Source organism: Calliphora vicina, chromosome 2, assembly GCF_958450345.1.
Source record: "Calliphora vicina chromosome 2, idCalVici1.1, whole genome shotgun sequence".
Taxonomy (NCBI): Eukaryota; Metazoa; Arthropoda; class Insecta; order Diptera; family Calliphoridae; genus Calliphora; species Calliphora vicina.
Window position 1 is genome coordinate 47,584,793 of NC_088781.1, and position 17,549 is coordinate 47,602,341.

The 17,549-nt window shown below is 31.9% G+C and overlaps 1 protein-coding gene across 1 annotated transcript; it reads right to left on the reverse strand.

Moving 5' to 3' along the window:
- Positions 1 to 1,333: 1,333 nt before the first annotated feature.
- On the reverse strand, positions 1,334 to 16,169 carry LOC135951250 (ATP-binding cassette subfamily G member 4). The gene is made up of 8 exons (XM_065500865.1): positions 15,428 to 16,169; positions 3,432 to 3,546; positions 3,177 to 3,366; positions 2,720 to 3,104; positions 2,545 to 2,652; positions 2,317 to 2,486; positions 1,818 to 2,243; positions 1,334 to 1,756 (listed from the first exon to the last, which is right to left on the reverse strand). Exons 1-8 carry the CDS (start codon positions 15,609 to 15,611, stop codon positions 1,412 to 1,414), a joined length of 1,923 nt encoding a protein of 640 aa, XP_065356937.1. The 5' UTR covers positions 15,612 to 16,169; the 3' UTR covers positions 1,334 to 1,411.
- Positions 16,170 to 17,549: the final 1,380 nt, after the last annotated feature.

Consider the following 17,549-nt stretch of genomic DNA (forward strand, 5'->3'; position numbering starts at 1 on the left):
GATTGATAGGATATTTTTGCAGTACTGTTGTTTTCAATTTCGTTGTCCTCGGTAGTTGCATCTGTGGCGACGTTACTAATTTCTTCGAAATGTTCTCTCCAACTTTGCGTCTGTGCGATCAGCGACTGGTTGGTTCCTGTTACAATTTCGATTGGTGAGTTTTCTCATATTGTTCTGGATAGACGCTTCTTCTGCCGACATTGCAAGACGTTCTAGGAACTTTCTTTTGTCTCTAACTTGTTTTGCCAGTAGTTGGCTTTCAAAGTGTTGTTGTTGATAAACTGTAGCTTGAGTTCCCTTCTTTGAGAAACCAGGTTCCAAGTTGATATCCAATCTTTTCGTTGTGGTTGCGTTATACACAATGTTTCTTCTGCGACTTGGTTATATGTTGCTGTGATATCTTCCCATGAGTGGTGTTAGTTTATTGGTGGCTGTTCTCGAATTATCGTCGCTAAAGCGTTAGGGGTAGAGCCATTTTCGGAGCTATTTTCGCATGGTTGTTTTTCTTTGCCATTTCAGTTTGATCTTGATTTTGTAATGTATGAATTCCATTAATTTTTCCTATTACTTACCAAATTGTTTTCAATTACCTTTTAAAATTTTCTCAATTTATTTATAAACAAGTAAGGAAGTATGGTCGGTCAAGCCCGACCATATAGTACCCTACACTAAGTAAAAGAGCAAAAACATTTTTCTTTTAAAATTTCAATAATTTATATTGGGGGCTATGAACAATTATGGATCGATCACCATGGAATTAGGTCGTGTGATTTATGTCTATATGAAAGTTTACTATGTTGAATTTTGTGAGTATACCAAAATTTTTAAGCGATTTATGCACGTTAAAGTGATTTTCGGAAGCGGGTCTATATGGGAGCTATGACTAATTATGGACCGATCGTAACAAAATTTGGTGACATGAATTTTGTATATATAAAACTTATTTGGAGCGTAATTTGTGGAGATATATTTATAAATTAAACATTTGTGACCGATAAAGTCCAATTTCGGAAGGACATTTGTATGGGGGCTAGGTGAAATAATGTACCGATTTTAGCCAGTTTCAATAGGCTCTGAGCTTGGGCCGAAAAAAGTATATGTACCAATTTTGATCGAAATATCTTCAAAATTGCGATCTATACTCTGCGCACAAGGTTTACATGGACAGCCAGCCAGCCGACCAGACGGACGGACGGACATCGTTTAATTGACTCAGAAAGTGATTCTAAGTCGATCGGTATACTTTAAGGTGGGTGTAAGACTAATATTTTTAGGCGTTACAAACATCTGCACAAACGTATTTTTATATGGTGTAGGGTATAAAAATACAGGATTTATTTTACAAACTTAAGTAATAACCAATTTATTGCCTTATTCCATAATTAACATTAATATTACTTAATAAAAAAAATCATTGAGCCTTTTTAATGCGTATCACTAAACTAATAAAGAATAAAATTTTCAATACCAATATCCACAAAAGTAAAGCACCAATATCACAACCATAATAATCTCCCAACATGCCCAAATCCTCTAGAAACTTTTGGGGATTTTTGTAATAACAAAAATGCTGGTCACACCTTAAATACGTACGTTCATAGGCATACAAAGCGCGCATGAAACCTTCCAACGAGTAACGGAAAAATGAAATATCACATAAAAATCTCAGAAATGAGTGCACCTCATAAATGCGTATAAAAAAGCCGGAAAATATCATAATGGGTATGGTAACGCCGGGTACCAAAAAGACGCCCAACTGAAATATAGAAAATATTTAATAAGAAAAAAAAATTATGTTTTTTGTGCGAAAAACTCACCTGCATATCAAACATAGAACCAAATACCAGACCTATAAAATGTCCTATAATGGCTGTGAGCAGACATATACCCCAACACATGACAAAACGTTCCACTTCATTAGGTTGTCCGGTCATATAGTAGGCTATAGACATTAACAGTGTGGGACATAGAATTTGTAGGGGCAGGTCTGATACGATTTTGGCCATATAATAGGCTTTTATGGAATACCAGCCATTCAAATATTCCCGAATGAAAACTGCACATTCTTGTGGACACAGAAATATGGAGGGCATGGCATTTCCAAAGAATACAAACATGACCACAAAGAATATAAAGGATGAGTTGGTTAAAGCTTTTGCCCCATCATTACCTATGTCCCAGAATACAATGCCCAGGAGTATGGCCACCACTATGTGCATTATAATACGTAATTGTACAGCAATCTGAAAAGAAGTTTATATATTTTTTAAAGGGTATAGCTTGAGATATCTCTGAATTTCATTTCTTTAGACTTACCATATTCCTACACATCGAAATCATCGATCTCTTCATCAACACCTCAAATTGACGACAAACTGTCACCTGTTCCTTAGGCCTCAATGCACAATGTGAAGTGCAATTTGTTATCGCCGCTAAATTCTTCATATCCACCGATATGTGAGAACTTGAGTTTGTTAAAAGACCCGCTAAAATAATTTAAGCAAAAGTTCATAAAATAAATACAATTTTAAAAATAAAACTTACTAGTTTCCGTGCCATTACTGCTAATCGATTTTAAGATATGTTTCAGTTGATTATTTTCAATAAGTCTATTTAAATTCGGATTATCCAAATCACTGCTGACCTCTAAAACTGTAACAGTCAAAAATAATTATAGAAAAATGTACGCAATAACATATTAACTCTCATTGAAACCCACCAAAATCTGCTGGATTATAGTATTGGGGACACTCAAAACTGGCCTTCTGGAAACATTGAATCATTTGTTCTTGAGCACCGGAATACAAGACTCGACCACCGGACATCACTAAAATATCATCGAATAATTGCATTAAACGTGAACTGGGCTGGTGTACAACACACACTATAAGACGGCCATCTCGGGCCAATCTTCTTAAATAGGTTAAAACCTGAAAACTGGCCACACTATCCAAACCACTGGTAGGCTCATCGAAAAACATAATGGGCGGATTTGTCACCAACTCCACGCCTATAGACAAACGTTTACGTTCACCACCCGATAAATTTCTCACTAAAGTATGGCGACTGCGTTCCATATTAAGCATGTGTAATATATCATTTATCTTTTTTGTTAAATAAAATAGATAATTTATTTAAGTTTTTTTACCATTTATTATTAAATATTAAATACTTGCAATTTGTTCTTTTTCTGGCTGCTTGGTTTGTGTTGACAATTTTAAATCAGTTGATACTTTCAATGTTTCTTGTACCGTCAACAGATCTAACATGGCAAATTCCTGTGGTATATACGAGGACATTTTACGAAACTCTAAAAGATTTCTTTCTTCGCCATTTATAAGAAAATTGCCGCTAACCCCAGATGCTCTGGAAAAATAAAAAGAAATAAAATAAGAAAAATTTTGTGTTGTATGAACGTGCCTTCAACTTACTTGAAACCTGATAGAACATTTAACATTGAAGTTTTACCAGCTCCTGAAGGTCCCAAAATGGCTGTTAAACGTCCGGATTTAAATTCTCCACAAGCATCGTGTAGTATTTTTTTAGCTGCAAGTAAATAAATTGGGTAAGTCATTTATAATTGTTGTATACTACTTTATTAAAATGTTTATAATGAACGAAATCATTTGGATAAAATAATGAAAACTGCAATACAGTGATATTAATAAATCACTGGATTCAAAAATGATAAAAAAAATTTCATGAGACAAGTAAAACTACTCCAAGACAAAATAATTAAAAAGCAAGAGTTTAAGAATTTTCCAAAATTTTCCGGGAGTTTATCAATAATCTAAAATTGGGAAATAGTTCTCGAACTGTTAGACGCAGGGAAACTGTAGGTGAAAAAAAAAATTTTTTGAAAAAAATAGGTGAACAAAATTTAGGTAAAAACTAGTAAGAGAGCTATATTCGGCTGTGCCGAATCTTATATACACTTCACCAAATTATACTTTAAAATAAAAATTTTAAATATTTTTAGGTAAACAAAATTTTTACCCATCCGATTTTTACCCATTGTAGGTCCAACTTACTATGGTCCTATATACGTCGTTGCACAGGGCTTTGAAATATCTATCATTAGATATCCATATTGTCTATATTAATGATTTAGTAATCCAGATATGGGTCAAAAATAGGTCAAAAATCGAGGTTGTCCTGGTTTTTTCCTTATATCTCAGCCATTTGTGGACCGATTTTGATTGAGATGTATCATTCGTGTATGTAAGTTCTTTGGGGGCTTCAGAAAGTTGATTTCAACACACAGACGGACATGGCTATATCGACTCCGCTATTTATAACGATTCAGAATATATATACTTTGTGTGGTCGCAAATGAAAAATGTAGAAATTACAAACGGAATGACAAACTTATATATACCCATGCCAGTCATGGTGAAGGGTATAAAAAATTAACAAGAATCGAGGTAGTCGTGATGTTTTGCTTATATTCTTGATTTTAAATAGCAACCGAACTGTACCCGATATATTGATTATCAATTATGTTTGTAAGTTATTTGTGGACTACGGAAAGTTGATTTCAACAAACCGACGGACATGAATATATCGACTTCGCTATCTTAAAATTTTTAGCTTTTATTTTGAAACATTTTTCCCATCTTAGTGGCTACATATGGATTCCGAGCCAAAAAAACTGCTCATCTTTTGAGGCCAAGAACGAATCTAGCCAATATAGGATACTCTGTTCCAAAGTGAAGCGTATCCCAGAGAGAGCGTTGTGCATCGTTCGAAACAAATAGTAGTCGGACGAGGCTTGTTCTGAACTATAAAGCAAGTGAGGCAAAACTTCCGAACATCTTCATTCTTAACAGCTTTTGACAGGTATTGTGGCCGAGTGTTGTCATAATGGGCGTTTTTCGGCCAATGCTCGCTTCAAACGAATCAGTTGCGTTCGGTACAGATTCCCTGTGATGGTTTGGCAGATTTCAGTGGGACCTTTTGGTCATACCAAATACAGAGAATTACCTAAGCGCCATGGATATTTGGCTTTCGCGTCGATTCGGCTGGTTGGCTAGGCTTCATATAAGATCTCTTACGCTTCGGTTCAAAAATTATCTCAATTATGTTCATTTGTTGTTAATCTGATTGAAATGAGTGAAGTGAAAAAAGTGCGTACTAAAATTATTAAATATTTTCAACAAAACCAAACTTGGTCCTACAAAAAGTTGGCCAAACAATCAAAGGTCCGCCGTCAAACTGATTCCAATGTTATTAGAAAACCTGGTACAGATAGATGGAATGGTCCACATGATGTTTCTAAAGCGAATAAATAGAAAGCATTTTCAAAAGAGCTCCCAACACATCCGGTAGGAAAGCAGTCCGGTTGGCTTAGTACTCGGACTATTTGGTACGAAAAGTTAAAGCCAATGCAGGTTTAAAAACATACAAGGCTCAAAAAATTCCTGACAGGAACTCTGCTAAAAATTTAGAAGCCAATTAATGGATTACGAAACGTAAGTTTCGCAGCTTCCGGGTTAATATTTTTATGTTGCTGGTGCTCGAGGGAACGTTGTAGAAAAGTTTAGGAACCAAAAGCAGAACATTTTCCCAAAAAGTTCTTGGTATGGCAAGCAATATATAGTTGCGGCAAAAGAAGCCAAACATTTGTTACAAAGGTCTCTATAAATACCGAAATTTAGGATGCTTCATTCATAAGACTTCTTAATGTGTCCACATAGTTTTGGCCTGATTTGGCATCCTGTCACTATGTTAAGAAAGGTCTTGAGTGGTAAAAGAACAAGAATGTGGTATTTGTACCAAGTTAGGCAAATCCTCCAAACTGCCTTGAGCTAAGGGGAGATATTGGGCTCTTGTTAAAAGAGAATTGAAGAGCAAAAAAAAGGTGTCCAAAAGTGTGGTAAATTTTAAACGGAGATGGACTACCTACCTGGCTTCCGGAAAAGGCTCATAAATTCATCACTATTGATTAGAACTATAAAAATATTTTTAATTTTATGTTAAGATTTTTTCGATCTCACTCCTTAGTACCCAATTTTTTTGAAATTGCTGCTTGATTAGCTTCCAATGAGTTAGACAACAATCTTCATGGAGTAATGCCTACAATTCTTGGTCTTCCAACTTGTTTGTCTTTCGTGTTAAAGTCACAACCGTTAAAACCGATGGAACACATTCGCCATAAGCTTTGGTGAGCAATCGGTATGCTTCAGCGGAACACATATTTTCAAATTAAAGAAGTAAAGCAAAGTTATTAAAAACAAATACCGTTCTAAATACCGCATTTTTAAGTATAATTTAAACATTTTGAAATACAAATGGACGTTTTTGGAATACAATTACAGTGTACTCTCTCTTTGCGGACATCTCTCTTAAGCGGACATGTCCCAAAAAAATTCTTTGGGATTTTTACAATTTTTCCCTGTTGAGCGGACAACCCTCCTATTCCCGGAAGCGGACACTTTTTTTATACCAAAATAGATATTTTTTCCCCCATAACCGGACAGATTACAGAAATACAACACTGTTTGTTGCATTTAATTCTTAAATCACCATGCTGAAAGCGGTGTTGAGTATTAAAAAATGTTAATGTCATTGAAATACAAAACAAAAAAATTGTGGGACACTAATTTCAATCCAGATAAAAATGGAGTATGTTAAGTACCAAGGCCTTTGCATTGACAAATTGTGCTACGAATGGTATACAGAGAAAATTAATTATGTCGATTTTAGCTGACTTGAAAATTCCAAAAAACGACATAACATAACCTTCCGTGCAAATTCTAAAAAAGCCGATAGTGTAAACCAAGATGATGCCATAATGCATTAGTACTGAAATGATAATTGCTTCCCAAGAAAACCTAGCCAACAAGTCTGAAGATGAAGAAAGTGAAATTGGTAACAAGTTAACTTCTTATAAAGAGGCTTAGAGAGCAACAAAAACACTAAAAGCTTTTTTATCATACAACAGTGACCTTAAATATATTCAGTTGCTAAATAATCTTCAAATATATTTACAAGAAATTGAAATCGAAGGAAAAATTCACCAATCTAAAATTAGTGACTTTTTGTAATTAAATAAAATGGTTATAATATAATAAAAACAATTATTTACTATTCTCATAAGCGGACAAATTTGTCAGTCCCTTAGGTGTCCGCTTATGAGAGAGTACACTGTATAAACTTTTGAAATACAATTGAAAATGGAGTTGTTTGAAATACCTTTCCTTAAATAATTGCAATTACTAAATTCAAATATTATTATCACTTCTTTTCAAAACACCCTTTATTAATATTTAATAATTTTCTAATAAATATTATCATAATTTGTTGTCTAAATAAAATAAACGTTGCATTTATTTATAATCTTATCATTTAATTCAATCGCGACTTAACTAAATAGAAACTATTGAAATAATTTTATAATGCCTTATAAAAACAATTTAATTTTGTGTACAAAAAAAAACAATAGCAGATTATAATAATCTATAATACGTGTAATAAAACGTTTTTATTTAGTGTTAGAAGTACAATCACAATCTATTGGTTATTGTGCGAATTTTGTTTATCCGCATGTTTCAATTATGGGTTGGTTTGTTGTTAAGTGAATAATTCAAACCCTAAAATATAAAATTGTCATACGAAATATTTTATTTGTTTATAAAAACACAAGCTCTAAGTAAGTTGGCTCTAAGTAATTATTTTGCATTGATAGGTTGACACGTTCAGGACAAATTTTTTATTGCACATGTTTGTAATTTTGAGTTCAAATTATAATTACAGTTGCTTTAAATTTAAAGAAAACTAATTAATTATGTAAAATCATAAAAAGTTAATAATACTCCTATCAAATACCTACATAAGTGCTGAAAATGTATTATTGTATATTTTTCTATGACTAAGGGCCTGATTCTGAAGCACGAACGAAAATCAATTGAACATTTTTGTATGAAAAGCATTCAAAAATTCTTTTAAAATTGAGTTATTTTCATACAAAAATTTATAATTTCAGTTCATATTCCTGAAACAAGCCTTAAAACTGAGGGGTTTATTTGAATATTATTTTACTTGACTTGAAAATCAACTCAAAAATTCAACCAATTTAAAGTTGATAACAGTTACCCATATCATGCATATAATATATTTATAATTGTAGTCTAGCCGATTGTTGATTAATGAGTTCTTCAAAGGAATATTAACTTAATTTTTCGATTATATATAAAATAAAACAATTAAGATGACTATGAGTATTTGTTGAAGAGACTAACAGTAAAAGTCTGAATAAGTCTGATAGAAGTTTAGTAGTATTTTTTTAACACAATAAAAACATTCCCATTTAAATACTTATCTACAGGACTTCCATTAGAAACCCAACATTAATCCCTTTGTTATATAACAAAACAAGAGGAATATAATCAATTTAAAACTTTGACAACCAGGATATTCCAATACTGAGATAATTGATAGCTTTTGTCCATAGTACCCCTTTAAATTATAAAATATTTAAACTCAAAGAATGAGATATAATAATACTTGGTTAATCTTTGGGATAGGACTGCATAACAAGATAAAATCTTTAAGAATCGAAGAAGAATCACGGATATTGCTAAGTATCATGACATCGTCATGGACAGAAGACTATCCTGGAACATAAACTCTAGAATAGGATTAGTCCTCTAAAGGAACACTGTAATTAATTGGGGTATTGGTGGCTAAGGTTATCAATTGGATCTTAAAAGTCGTTATTAAATCCATTTTGTTTTATGGAATGAGTGTTGGTTGCTCATGGACTGACAAGGACTTTGTATACTCCAAAATATTAATCGACTATGGGAATATACAGGCAGACTACTGCATATCAAGACCATTCTATGGCATGAAATTTTCGACAATTATTCCAAATGGTGATATATGGCTTAGCGGAATTTATCTCCGTGTAGGTGTTGTGGCGGATTCTTCATTGGAGATTATGGTATAAAATCATAGTTTATACCACCAGACTTTTGTACTTTTGTACGGAAATCTCAGCCATAAAACGTGCAACTACCTAGCTTTGTGGTATTATCGAATATCTGAAGATAACTATTTGTATATTTACAATTTTTTTTTGTTTTCTCGACATCTAGGATAATCGTCGAATGCCTGCCTGGTGTCTCTGAATGTGACAGCGAGATATTCAAGAATAACTCTTATACGGGTCTCTGGGCACTGTGATAATCAGTGCTGCCTAGGGATGCCAATCCCGAAATCCCGATCCCGAAAATCCCGGGATTTTTCGGGATCGGTATTTCCCGAATCCCGGGATTTGTGAAAAAGAATCCCGGGATTTTTCGGGATTAACAAATCCCGAAATATTATGAGATTTTTGATATTTTAGGAAGATTTTTGAAGCACCCAAAATACTTAGAAAGCTAAATTTCAGCATATTTATAATACTAATCTCGCTTCAAATCCAAACGCAGCCAGATTTTCTCATTTGAATCTGGGAGCAACAATTTACACTTTTACGAAATTTATGTTCAAGTTATTTTCTGAAGGGGACTATGGGCAAATGTAGCCCGATTTCCGCAGTACTTTACAGTATAATTTCAGAGTACTTACAACTTATTTTGTGCAAAATTTTATAAGGATTGCCGCATAATCAAGATATTTATGACTGCTCAAACAGTACTCCGGGGGACAATTGTATGGAGCTAGTGGAAATCATGGACCATTTATTTTAATTTAATGCATTAGTTTTTGATTTGTTATATTTTTACTTAAATATATTAATGAAATTAATAGTTTTTATTGTTGAATTTGATGTTTTTGACGTTTAACTAAAATCCCGAAGTCCCAAAAAATCCCGGGATCCCGGGATTTACATTTCTAAAATCCCGAATCCCGGGATTTGTAAAACCCAGTCCCGTTTGACATCCCTAGTGCTGCCCAAGTAATTTATGTTAAATGGCATCGTAAAAACACAGATCAAGAATAATGCCTCTGCCTAATATGAACTCTGCCTCTTACTCAACTATGCACAGTGGGGCAGAATCGAAATTTTTTAGAAATAAATCTGGCATTTCTAAACGGCTGGTCCGATCGGGATAAAATTTGACGTGACCGTAGCCAAGGAGTATTCGAGTTTAATTTATTAAAATGGATCCTACAAATGCTCCAGGTGCGGCGCTATGGGGGCTCAATGTAGAGTACCTTTGACATGTAACATTTTTAAAAACGTGCCATTTTTTTGTTTCCCATCCGATTTTAAAGATTTTTATATTTTTGAAAAGCGCTCTGCTAGGTCTTGAATAAACATGCTTGCGTGTGCTATTTATCTGATCTAATTTTCGAGTTATAGTCATTTAAAAATTGATATTTGAAAATTTGGCATACCTTGGCCCGCTATTTTAAAAATATAGGGCGTAATTTTGGACCGAATGGACTCGAATTTTTTTTGTTAGACAACTAAAAGATTTCAAATCAATATCTATTATGGATCCAAAAATAAAAAATAGTAGATTTTTGCTGTTTTTTGGGCGAAAAGGTGACGTAACTCTTTTTTTATTAAAAAAAAACTTTCTTTAAGAACATATAACAATTTTATGTTTTTCTCTAAGGTATCATTACGGAGAACATTTTGGTATAAAAAAATTTCCCATTTTTTTTAATATGTCGCTTTTATCAAAATTTCTACTTTGGGCCACATGTTTTAAAATCCCAAAGCTGGGATCAGAAAACGGAAAGCTGCTTTAGAAACCTTGATGTGTTCCCTATTTATCGCCAAAGTATTTTCCCAGCCCCGAAGGAAATGTGGACCCTATAGGCAAAATTGTAAAAAATACCAATTTTGGGATTTTCGCTCCAATTTCTAGGAATTGCGGGATTCCCTTTGACCTTTTGACAAGTTTTTTTTACAACTTGTTAATTAGAATGACAAACTTTAAAAACGTTGAAAATTTCATTGAGTTTCGTTAATAAATAAAGATTTTATTACATATAACATATTTATTGAGTCTCTAAAACTAAAATTTATATCAAAATTTTAATAGGATTGCAAATATTAGGAACAATTTGATCCACATTTTCTCCGAGCTTTATTTTTTTGTTTAGATAAGTTAATTTTTGGTCTTGCAAAAAAAATTTCAAGTCAATATCTCAATTAGGTTCAAAAATATGCCACTTTAAAACTCCGTCCTTCAAAAATATTGCACTTTTTCATAGCTATGCAACGTGAAGGGTAAATACTGTATTTATTCCCTAAAAATAAAGAAATAAGAATGCGAAGGATTTCTGGTCAATAAGCTTATCATCTCTCTTGGTCAGAACCTTGAAAGTTCTTCATAATGCTCAAATAGTCAACATTTCTGTAGGATTTCTAGAAGCCATAGAGAGATCATTGAAAGCTTTCACAATCAAAACATTTTCTGATATAGCAGGGTGTTCAAGAAATTATTGGAATCGAAAGAAACTAGTTAAACGTTGTTCCAATAGACTTTAGCTTCCTATCAAAGTCCTTTAGAGACGTTATGTCTTAAAGTTTGTATTTCTTCCTAAGGGACTGGAGGGGGTAACATCATACATACTGACTGTTTTAAAATGAACTTTGGCGATCAAAGATCTTATGCTTGCTGTCTTCATTCTTGAATGAAGCATCCGAGTACACAATGTCTCTAACGGACTTTGATTGGAATTTCAAAGTTTAAATTTTTACCTATGGGACTGGACGTATATGAAGAAAAATTTTGTTTAATTTATTTTATGGGCACGGTGACAAAAAGGTGCCAAATTATAAATATTTTCATGTCATTTAGTTTGGCTGCAATCGGAAATAATTTTCTGCCTCCGGTTTCATGTTTAATCTTTCAAAAAAGGAAGGTTAACTGAATCTTTTTTGCTATGAAATTTTGGCATTGATTTTCTTGATTCTATCTGAACTTTTATGAATCCTTATCTTGTTGTTTTGTTGCACTAAGTTGATGATGCATCACTCACAGCTTTGACTACTCTCACTACCGTTTAAGTATGACAGGGGAGGGAGGGAGTTAGGGAAATAGCACAATTGCTCCGTTTTTTTAGGTGTTCAGTGTGTGCAAAATAACTGTTTCTGAATCACTTTGAAGGTTGGTAAATATCTGCTAAGTTTGATTATTTCAAAAATGTGTCGAGGTCCGTCTTTACAGCTGTGAAGAGATTTTATAGAAAACTACAATATATATTGCAAGAGTACATTGAAGGTGCAACATATCCTAAAAACTTGGAGTCAGGTTCTTTTATCAAGAACCTTTATACATTGCCTGTACTTCCTTCCATCTTTTTCCAATATGATTGAAGTTAGATCTTTTTTTTTCATCGAAGTATAAAGCGGATATATCTGAAACTCTTTGTTGAAAATTTATATTTATCTGTTTTTTTTTTCTCGCCGAAGCTTGTTTTTCTGAACTACTGTTGTGCTAATATTTATGGTACTTATAGACATTTGTCTAACCTTTCTTTGGTCTGTTATAAAAATTCGTTATCAAGTACATTTAAGAAAATCTTTGCACTTACATGCCGAAATATCAAACAAAGTCTGGCTTTCACAAAGGAACTTTTCCAACTTTTCTTTAGGATCGGTTGAGACTTTAAAAGATTTGTACATTTTAAATGATATATTCGTAGCATTACCTACATTATTTTAACAGATACTGTATTTATTGACGATTTCTCCCATATCGAGCTTCTATTTCTTTATATGTTGACTCCTTTTTAGTTTGCCTCTCATATTTATGGTTATGACGGGTCCATTTTAAAATTTCATTAGATCTGCATAGGTATGGTCTGTGCAGTTCAGAAGTGTCTATTTTGACCCGGAAGACAAATATCACCCAGGCCAACCAAAAAGGTTTGAAGACCAAGAATTTGAGGCATCACTCCATGAATATTGTTGTAAAACTCATCAAGAGCTTGCAAAGTCATTGGGAGCAGCAGGGAAATTGGGTACCATACGAATTGAAGCCGAGAGACCTTGAAAGACGATTTTGCATGTCCGAAATGATGCTTGAACGCTATAAAAGAAATCATTACACGCGATGAAAAGGGTATATATTACAATAAACCGAAGCGTTAGAGGTCGTATGTGAAGCACGGCCAACCAGCCGAATCGACACCAACGCCAAATATTCATGGCGCTATAGTAATGATCTGTATTTGGTGGGAGTGAAGGGGTCCCATCTATTATGAGCTGCTGAAATCACAGGGAACCTGTACCGAACGGAACTGATTCGTTTGAAGAGAGTATTGGCCGAAAAACGCACAGAATGAAACCCTATTATTCCATCATGACAACGCTAGGCCGCTGTTAGTTGCGATCGATAAAGAACGCTATCTCTGGTATACGCTTCACTTTGGAACAGAATATCCGAAATTGGCTTGATTCGTTCTTGACCTCAAAAGATGAACTGTTCTTTTGTCTCGAAATCCATATGTAAGCAGAAAGATGGGAAAAGGTCATACATAGCAAACAATGGCCAATACTTTGAATAAAATAAAAGCTAAAAATTAATTTAGCTCTTTTTTTAAGTTTAAAATTTTGCAAAAAAAAATCTGATACACTCTTTATTCAATAATAACCTTTGTGTGAAGAAATTGTTTCAACATTGCTTCGATTCTGGCAGACGTATGCATGAAATTTTTCGATTCAAATCACATTTGGATTTTTACTATTTCTGTAACAATTTCCATTTGGAACGTTATCCATAGCCTGTCTAACTGGTTAAGCCGTTATTTAAAAATTGAATTTCACTTATTATTGTTTGATCTTACTGAATATATCGAGCCCTTAGCGCCAAATTATCGTAAGCGACATATTCTAAATTTTTTTTTTATTGCAAAAATTAAAATTTTATGGACCGACTGATGTTTTAGCGTTCTCAAAATATCAAAATTGGTAATAACTTCAAAATTATAGGGGGTAAGATTTTATCGTAAGTCAATGTTTACATTTTACCGTAAACGAATTTTATCGTAAGCGACACACAGTGGTATAGAAAAAAAGAGGGAAATAAATCTGTAACTTCTAAATGGTTAGATTGTTTTGAATGAAATTTCACATGCGCAAGGTAGAAGTGTTGTTGAGTTTAAGCTTTGAACATGGAACTCATGGGCCTACCAGAGGCGCGACCAAAGGTCCTCAAAGTAGGACACCTCGGGTATGTTACATTTTAAAAACGTTCCTATTTCTTCGTTTGTGGTCCGATTTCAAAAAAATTACACATATAGAATCTTCTCATCGAGTACTACAAAAAACCTCCTCGTAACTATTATCTCTTATAGCTTTGGAGATATTCGCATTTGAAATCTAAATTTTCAACATTTTTACCCACCCTACTCTAGTTTTTTGATAACAGCATATCCAAATATTTCCCGATTTTCTCCAGTTCTCCTTTATTGGACTAACAACATATGCATGTGTCAAATATAAAAATAATTGTTTAAAAATAATGACTAAGTCCAAAGTTATATGCATTTGAATTTAAACAATTTAAAAAGGTGATTTTTCGCTAATTTTTTGGGAAGAAAAAAAATTTGTAAGAGAATGTATAAGGAATTTATACTTTCTGAAAGTTAAGTTTTCATAAAATATTTCAAATAAAAAACAATTTAAAAATTGTTGTTATCGAGGGGACCAGGTCAATTCAAAAACCCCTATTTTTTATGTAAAATTAAACTTTAGGGCAAAAATTCTCAAATCGCATATTCGATATCAAAATATAGTAACCGATTTTAGTTGGCCAATATGTTTCTAATTATTTTGTGAAGGGTTCCAATAACCTCGACCCTGGTATGGATATTATAGCCAAAAAACTAAAAATTCCCATTTTTGGAATTTTTCAAAACTTTTTTGGGAATACGGGATTGCTGATAATAAATTTCAAAATTCGTTTTTATTTTTCCATTTTAAATAGAAAAATCTACATAACTGTGAAATTTCATTAAAAACTATTCATAAATAAAAATTTAATTTCAATTCGAAAAATTTGTATCTATGCAAAAATTCAATAAAAATTATTTTTTGTCATAGTTTTCAATAAAGTATTCCATGAATATTTAATTGTAAAAAGTTATAAATATTTTTGAAAAATAGACAAATAGCTTGTACGAAATCATATTATTATGTCGCATCACAATATTTTTAATTCTATGTATAAATTTCAAAATAATCAAAAAAAAACCTTCTCCTGTAAAATTTGTGTTTTGTCGCTTACGATAATTTGGCGCTAAGGGCTCGATATGCTGCTAAGAAATAAATCACTCAAAAGAATTCACTCTTTTAAACTTGAGCTGCAGACAATGCGGGTTATAGGTCAGTTATTGTGATGTATCACAATTATTATTATCGTTGATTCTTGGAAACAATACTATTACTACTACTAATAATAATAATTACTACTATAACCATTGTATATGCATTGTTCTTCACAATTATTGCACTTACTTTGTTTAGAAACATAATTAATATTGTTGAAATGTAATCTCAAATTGTTGGTACTTGTAAAATAGCCGGATGAAGTGGAGGGCTGGCTGGATGATGATACATGTAAAATATCACCATTAGTATGCACTGTTGTTGATGTTGTAGTTTTCATTGGCATTTGTAATTGATCCTCGTTATCAGACATTTTGTTTAGAATTTGTGTGTTTTTTTTTGTTAATATTTATACAAAAAGATTTATTTGTTTTATTTATTTGTATGAAACAATTAATTATTGAAACATTTTTAATATAATTTTTAGTACTCCCGTTAATTTGCGACGTTAATTTATTTTTCAATTAATTGGTTCCACAATTTCTTGAAATAGTTTCATATTTTTTTTGATAATTTTCTTTGCAATTTACTGCTTTCTTAAACCACCAGCGAGCGTATGGCAGTTTGCACTCATTAATTTAAAACGCCCGAATTACTCATTTATTTTTGTAATTTAAACTCATTTTTATTGATATTTTATACACTCATTTATTTATTTGTTTTTTTTTTTTTTTTTTGTTTATTTAATAAATAATCTTTGTCCAAGATTTAGATAAAGTTCAAGTACTTTATATTGTTTTAATGGCAAAAATATACTATATTTGTTATTTTGTTTATTCATTCGATTGATAACCTAATAAATAATTCGTTTACATGCTTAAATTAGTTGCAATAATAATCTTATCTGTGTTTGATTTTTAAGCTCAGTGTGCAACTTGTCTCATTGACCGTTAAAACTAAACTAAATTGTATTTTGACTCAGTTGTTTGAAAAGCGCTTTGGATTGTATGTGTTGAGTGATTATTTCTACATCATCATGTCAAATACAGTGTTGATCAGTTAATTAGCACTTGTTTAACAAGTAAAAACAAATATTTATTTTTAAAGATTTTTCTTCATGAAGATCGTTTTATATACATATTGGGTGTATGACTTAAATGCGAGATTTTTTCAAGTTTTTAGCTTTTATTTTGAAATATTTGTACAATATAAATTTATTCAAAAATTTGGCCATTGTTAGCTATGATCTTTTCCCATCTTTCTGCCAGCATATGGATTTCGAGCCAAATGAACAGCTCATATTTTGAGGCCAAGAACGAATCAATTTCGATCAATGCTCGCTTCAAACGAATCAGTTGCGCTGATTCTATATATCTTGACAATAATAGACCGCTTATTATTATTATTATTTATTTGGGGTTTTTCGTATGAAAATTTAAAAAGAGAATTCATTATTTATAGAATTTATTTCTTATTGAATCATTCTAATTTATTTAAATTTCTTCTTCAAATCCATAACAAAATAGCTTCAAAAATTTATTAAATGATTAAATTTTTTTTCAATTAAAATCTAGTACAAAAAGGTTTAAGACAATTTTTTCAATTAATTTTGTAAATAATTTGATTTAAAAAAAATTTAATCATTCAAAGTTTGAATAAATTCTGTTATTAATTAACTTTAAAATTAATTCAGTTTAAACAAAGGCTTTGGAATGAATCTAAAAAATTAAATATTAGGAATGGATTTATGGAATGAAAGGCTGACATTTTTTAATTACGGATTAAAATTTTAGTGAATTAAGCTCAAATTGTATTAATTAATTCGAAGCTCTGATATATCATCATAATATTAATAGGCAAGTCGATTTCTTTAGACCCCTTTTACTCTCACATTATACATTGAATTTGGGAAAGAAATATACCATTTTTGAGGGATTTATTCACAGAAGTGCAGAATATATATTTTATTCAAATCGGTTCAGTTTTTTAGAAGTTATAAGCGTTGAAAGATGTTACTAACACATATCCAAAAACGTGTACATGTGAACCTTAAGCTAAAAAGTAAACAAAGCAATGTGTGATTGTCCATTTGTTGTTGTAAATAAATAAGAGAAACAATTAAACAGTTGTGATTTCGCTCTGTTTTAAGTGAAAGTTGTTATAGAAAACAAAGAAGAAGACTTTAGTAATTTGAATTCGCTTTAATAAATATATTTTGAAGGTGTTTTTTTATTTTCTAACTCCCATATGCATAAACAATTTTTAAATTTATAAAACAAAATTTCCATTCAAAATTTATTTTATGAACCTT

What these genes read in the sequence shown, in the direction of transcription:
- LOC135951250 (XM_065500865.1), bottom strand. Translation starts at nt 15,611, where the DNA reads ATGTCTGATAACGAGGATCAATTACAAATGCCAATGAAAACTACAACA. An exon ending in TAATTATGTTTCTAAACAAA is followed by an intron (nt 3,547 to 15,427) that starts GTAAGTGCAATA and finishes ATTTACTTGCAG; the next exon opens with CTAAAAAAATACTACACGAT. An exon ending in CTATAATCCAGCAGATTTTG is followed by an intron (nt 2,653 to 2,719) that starts GTGGGTTTCAAT and finishes TGACTGTTACAG; the next exon opens with TTTTAGAGGTCAGCAGTGAT.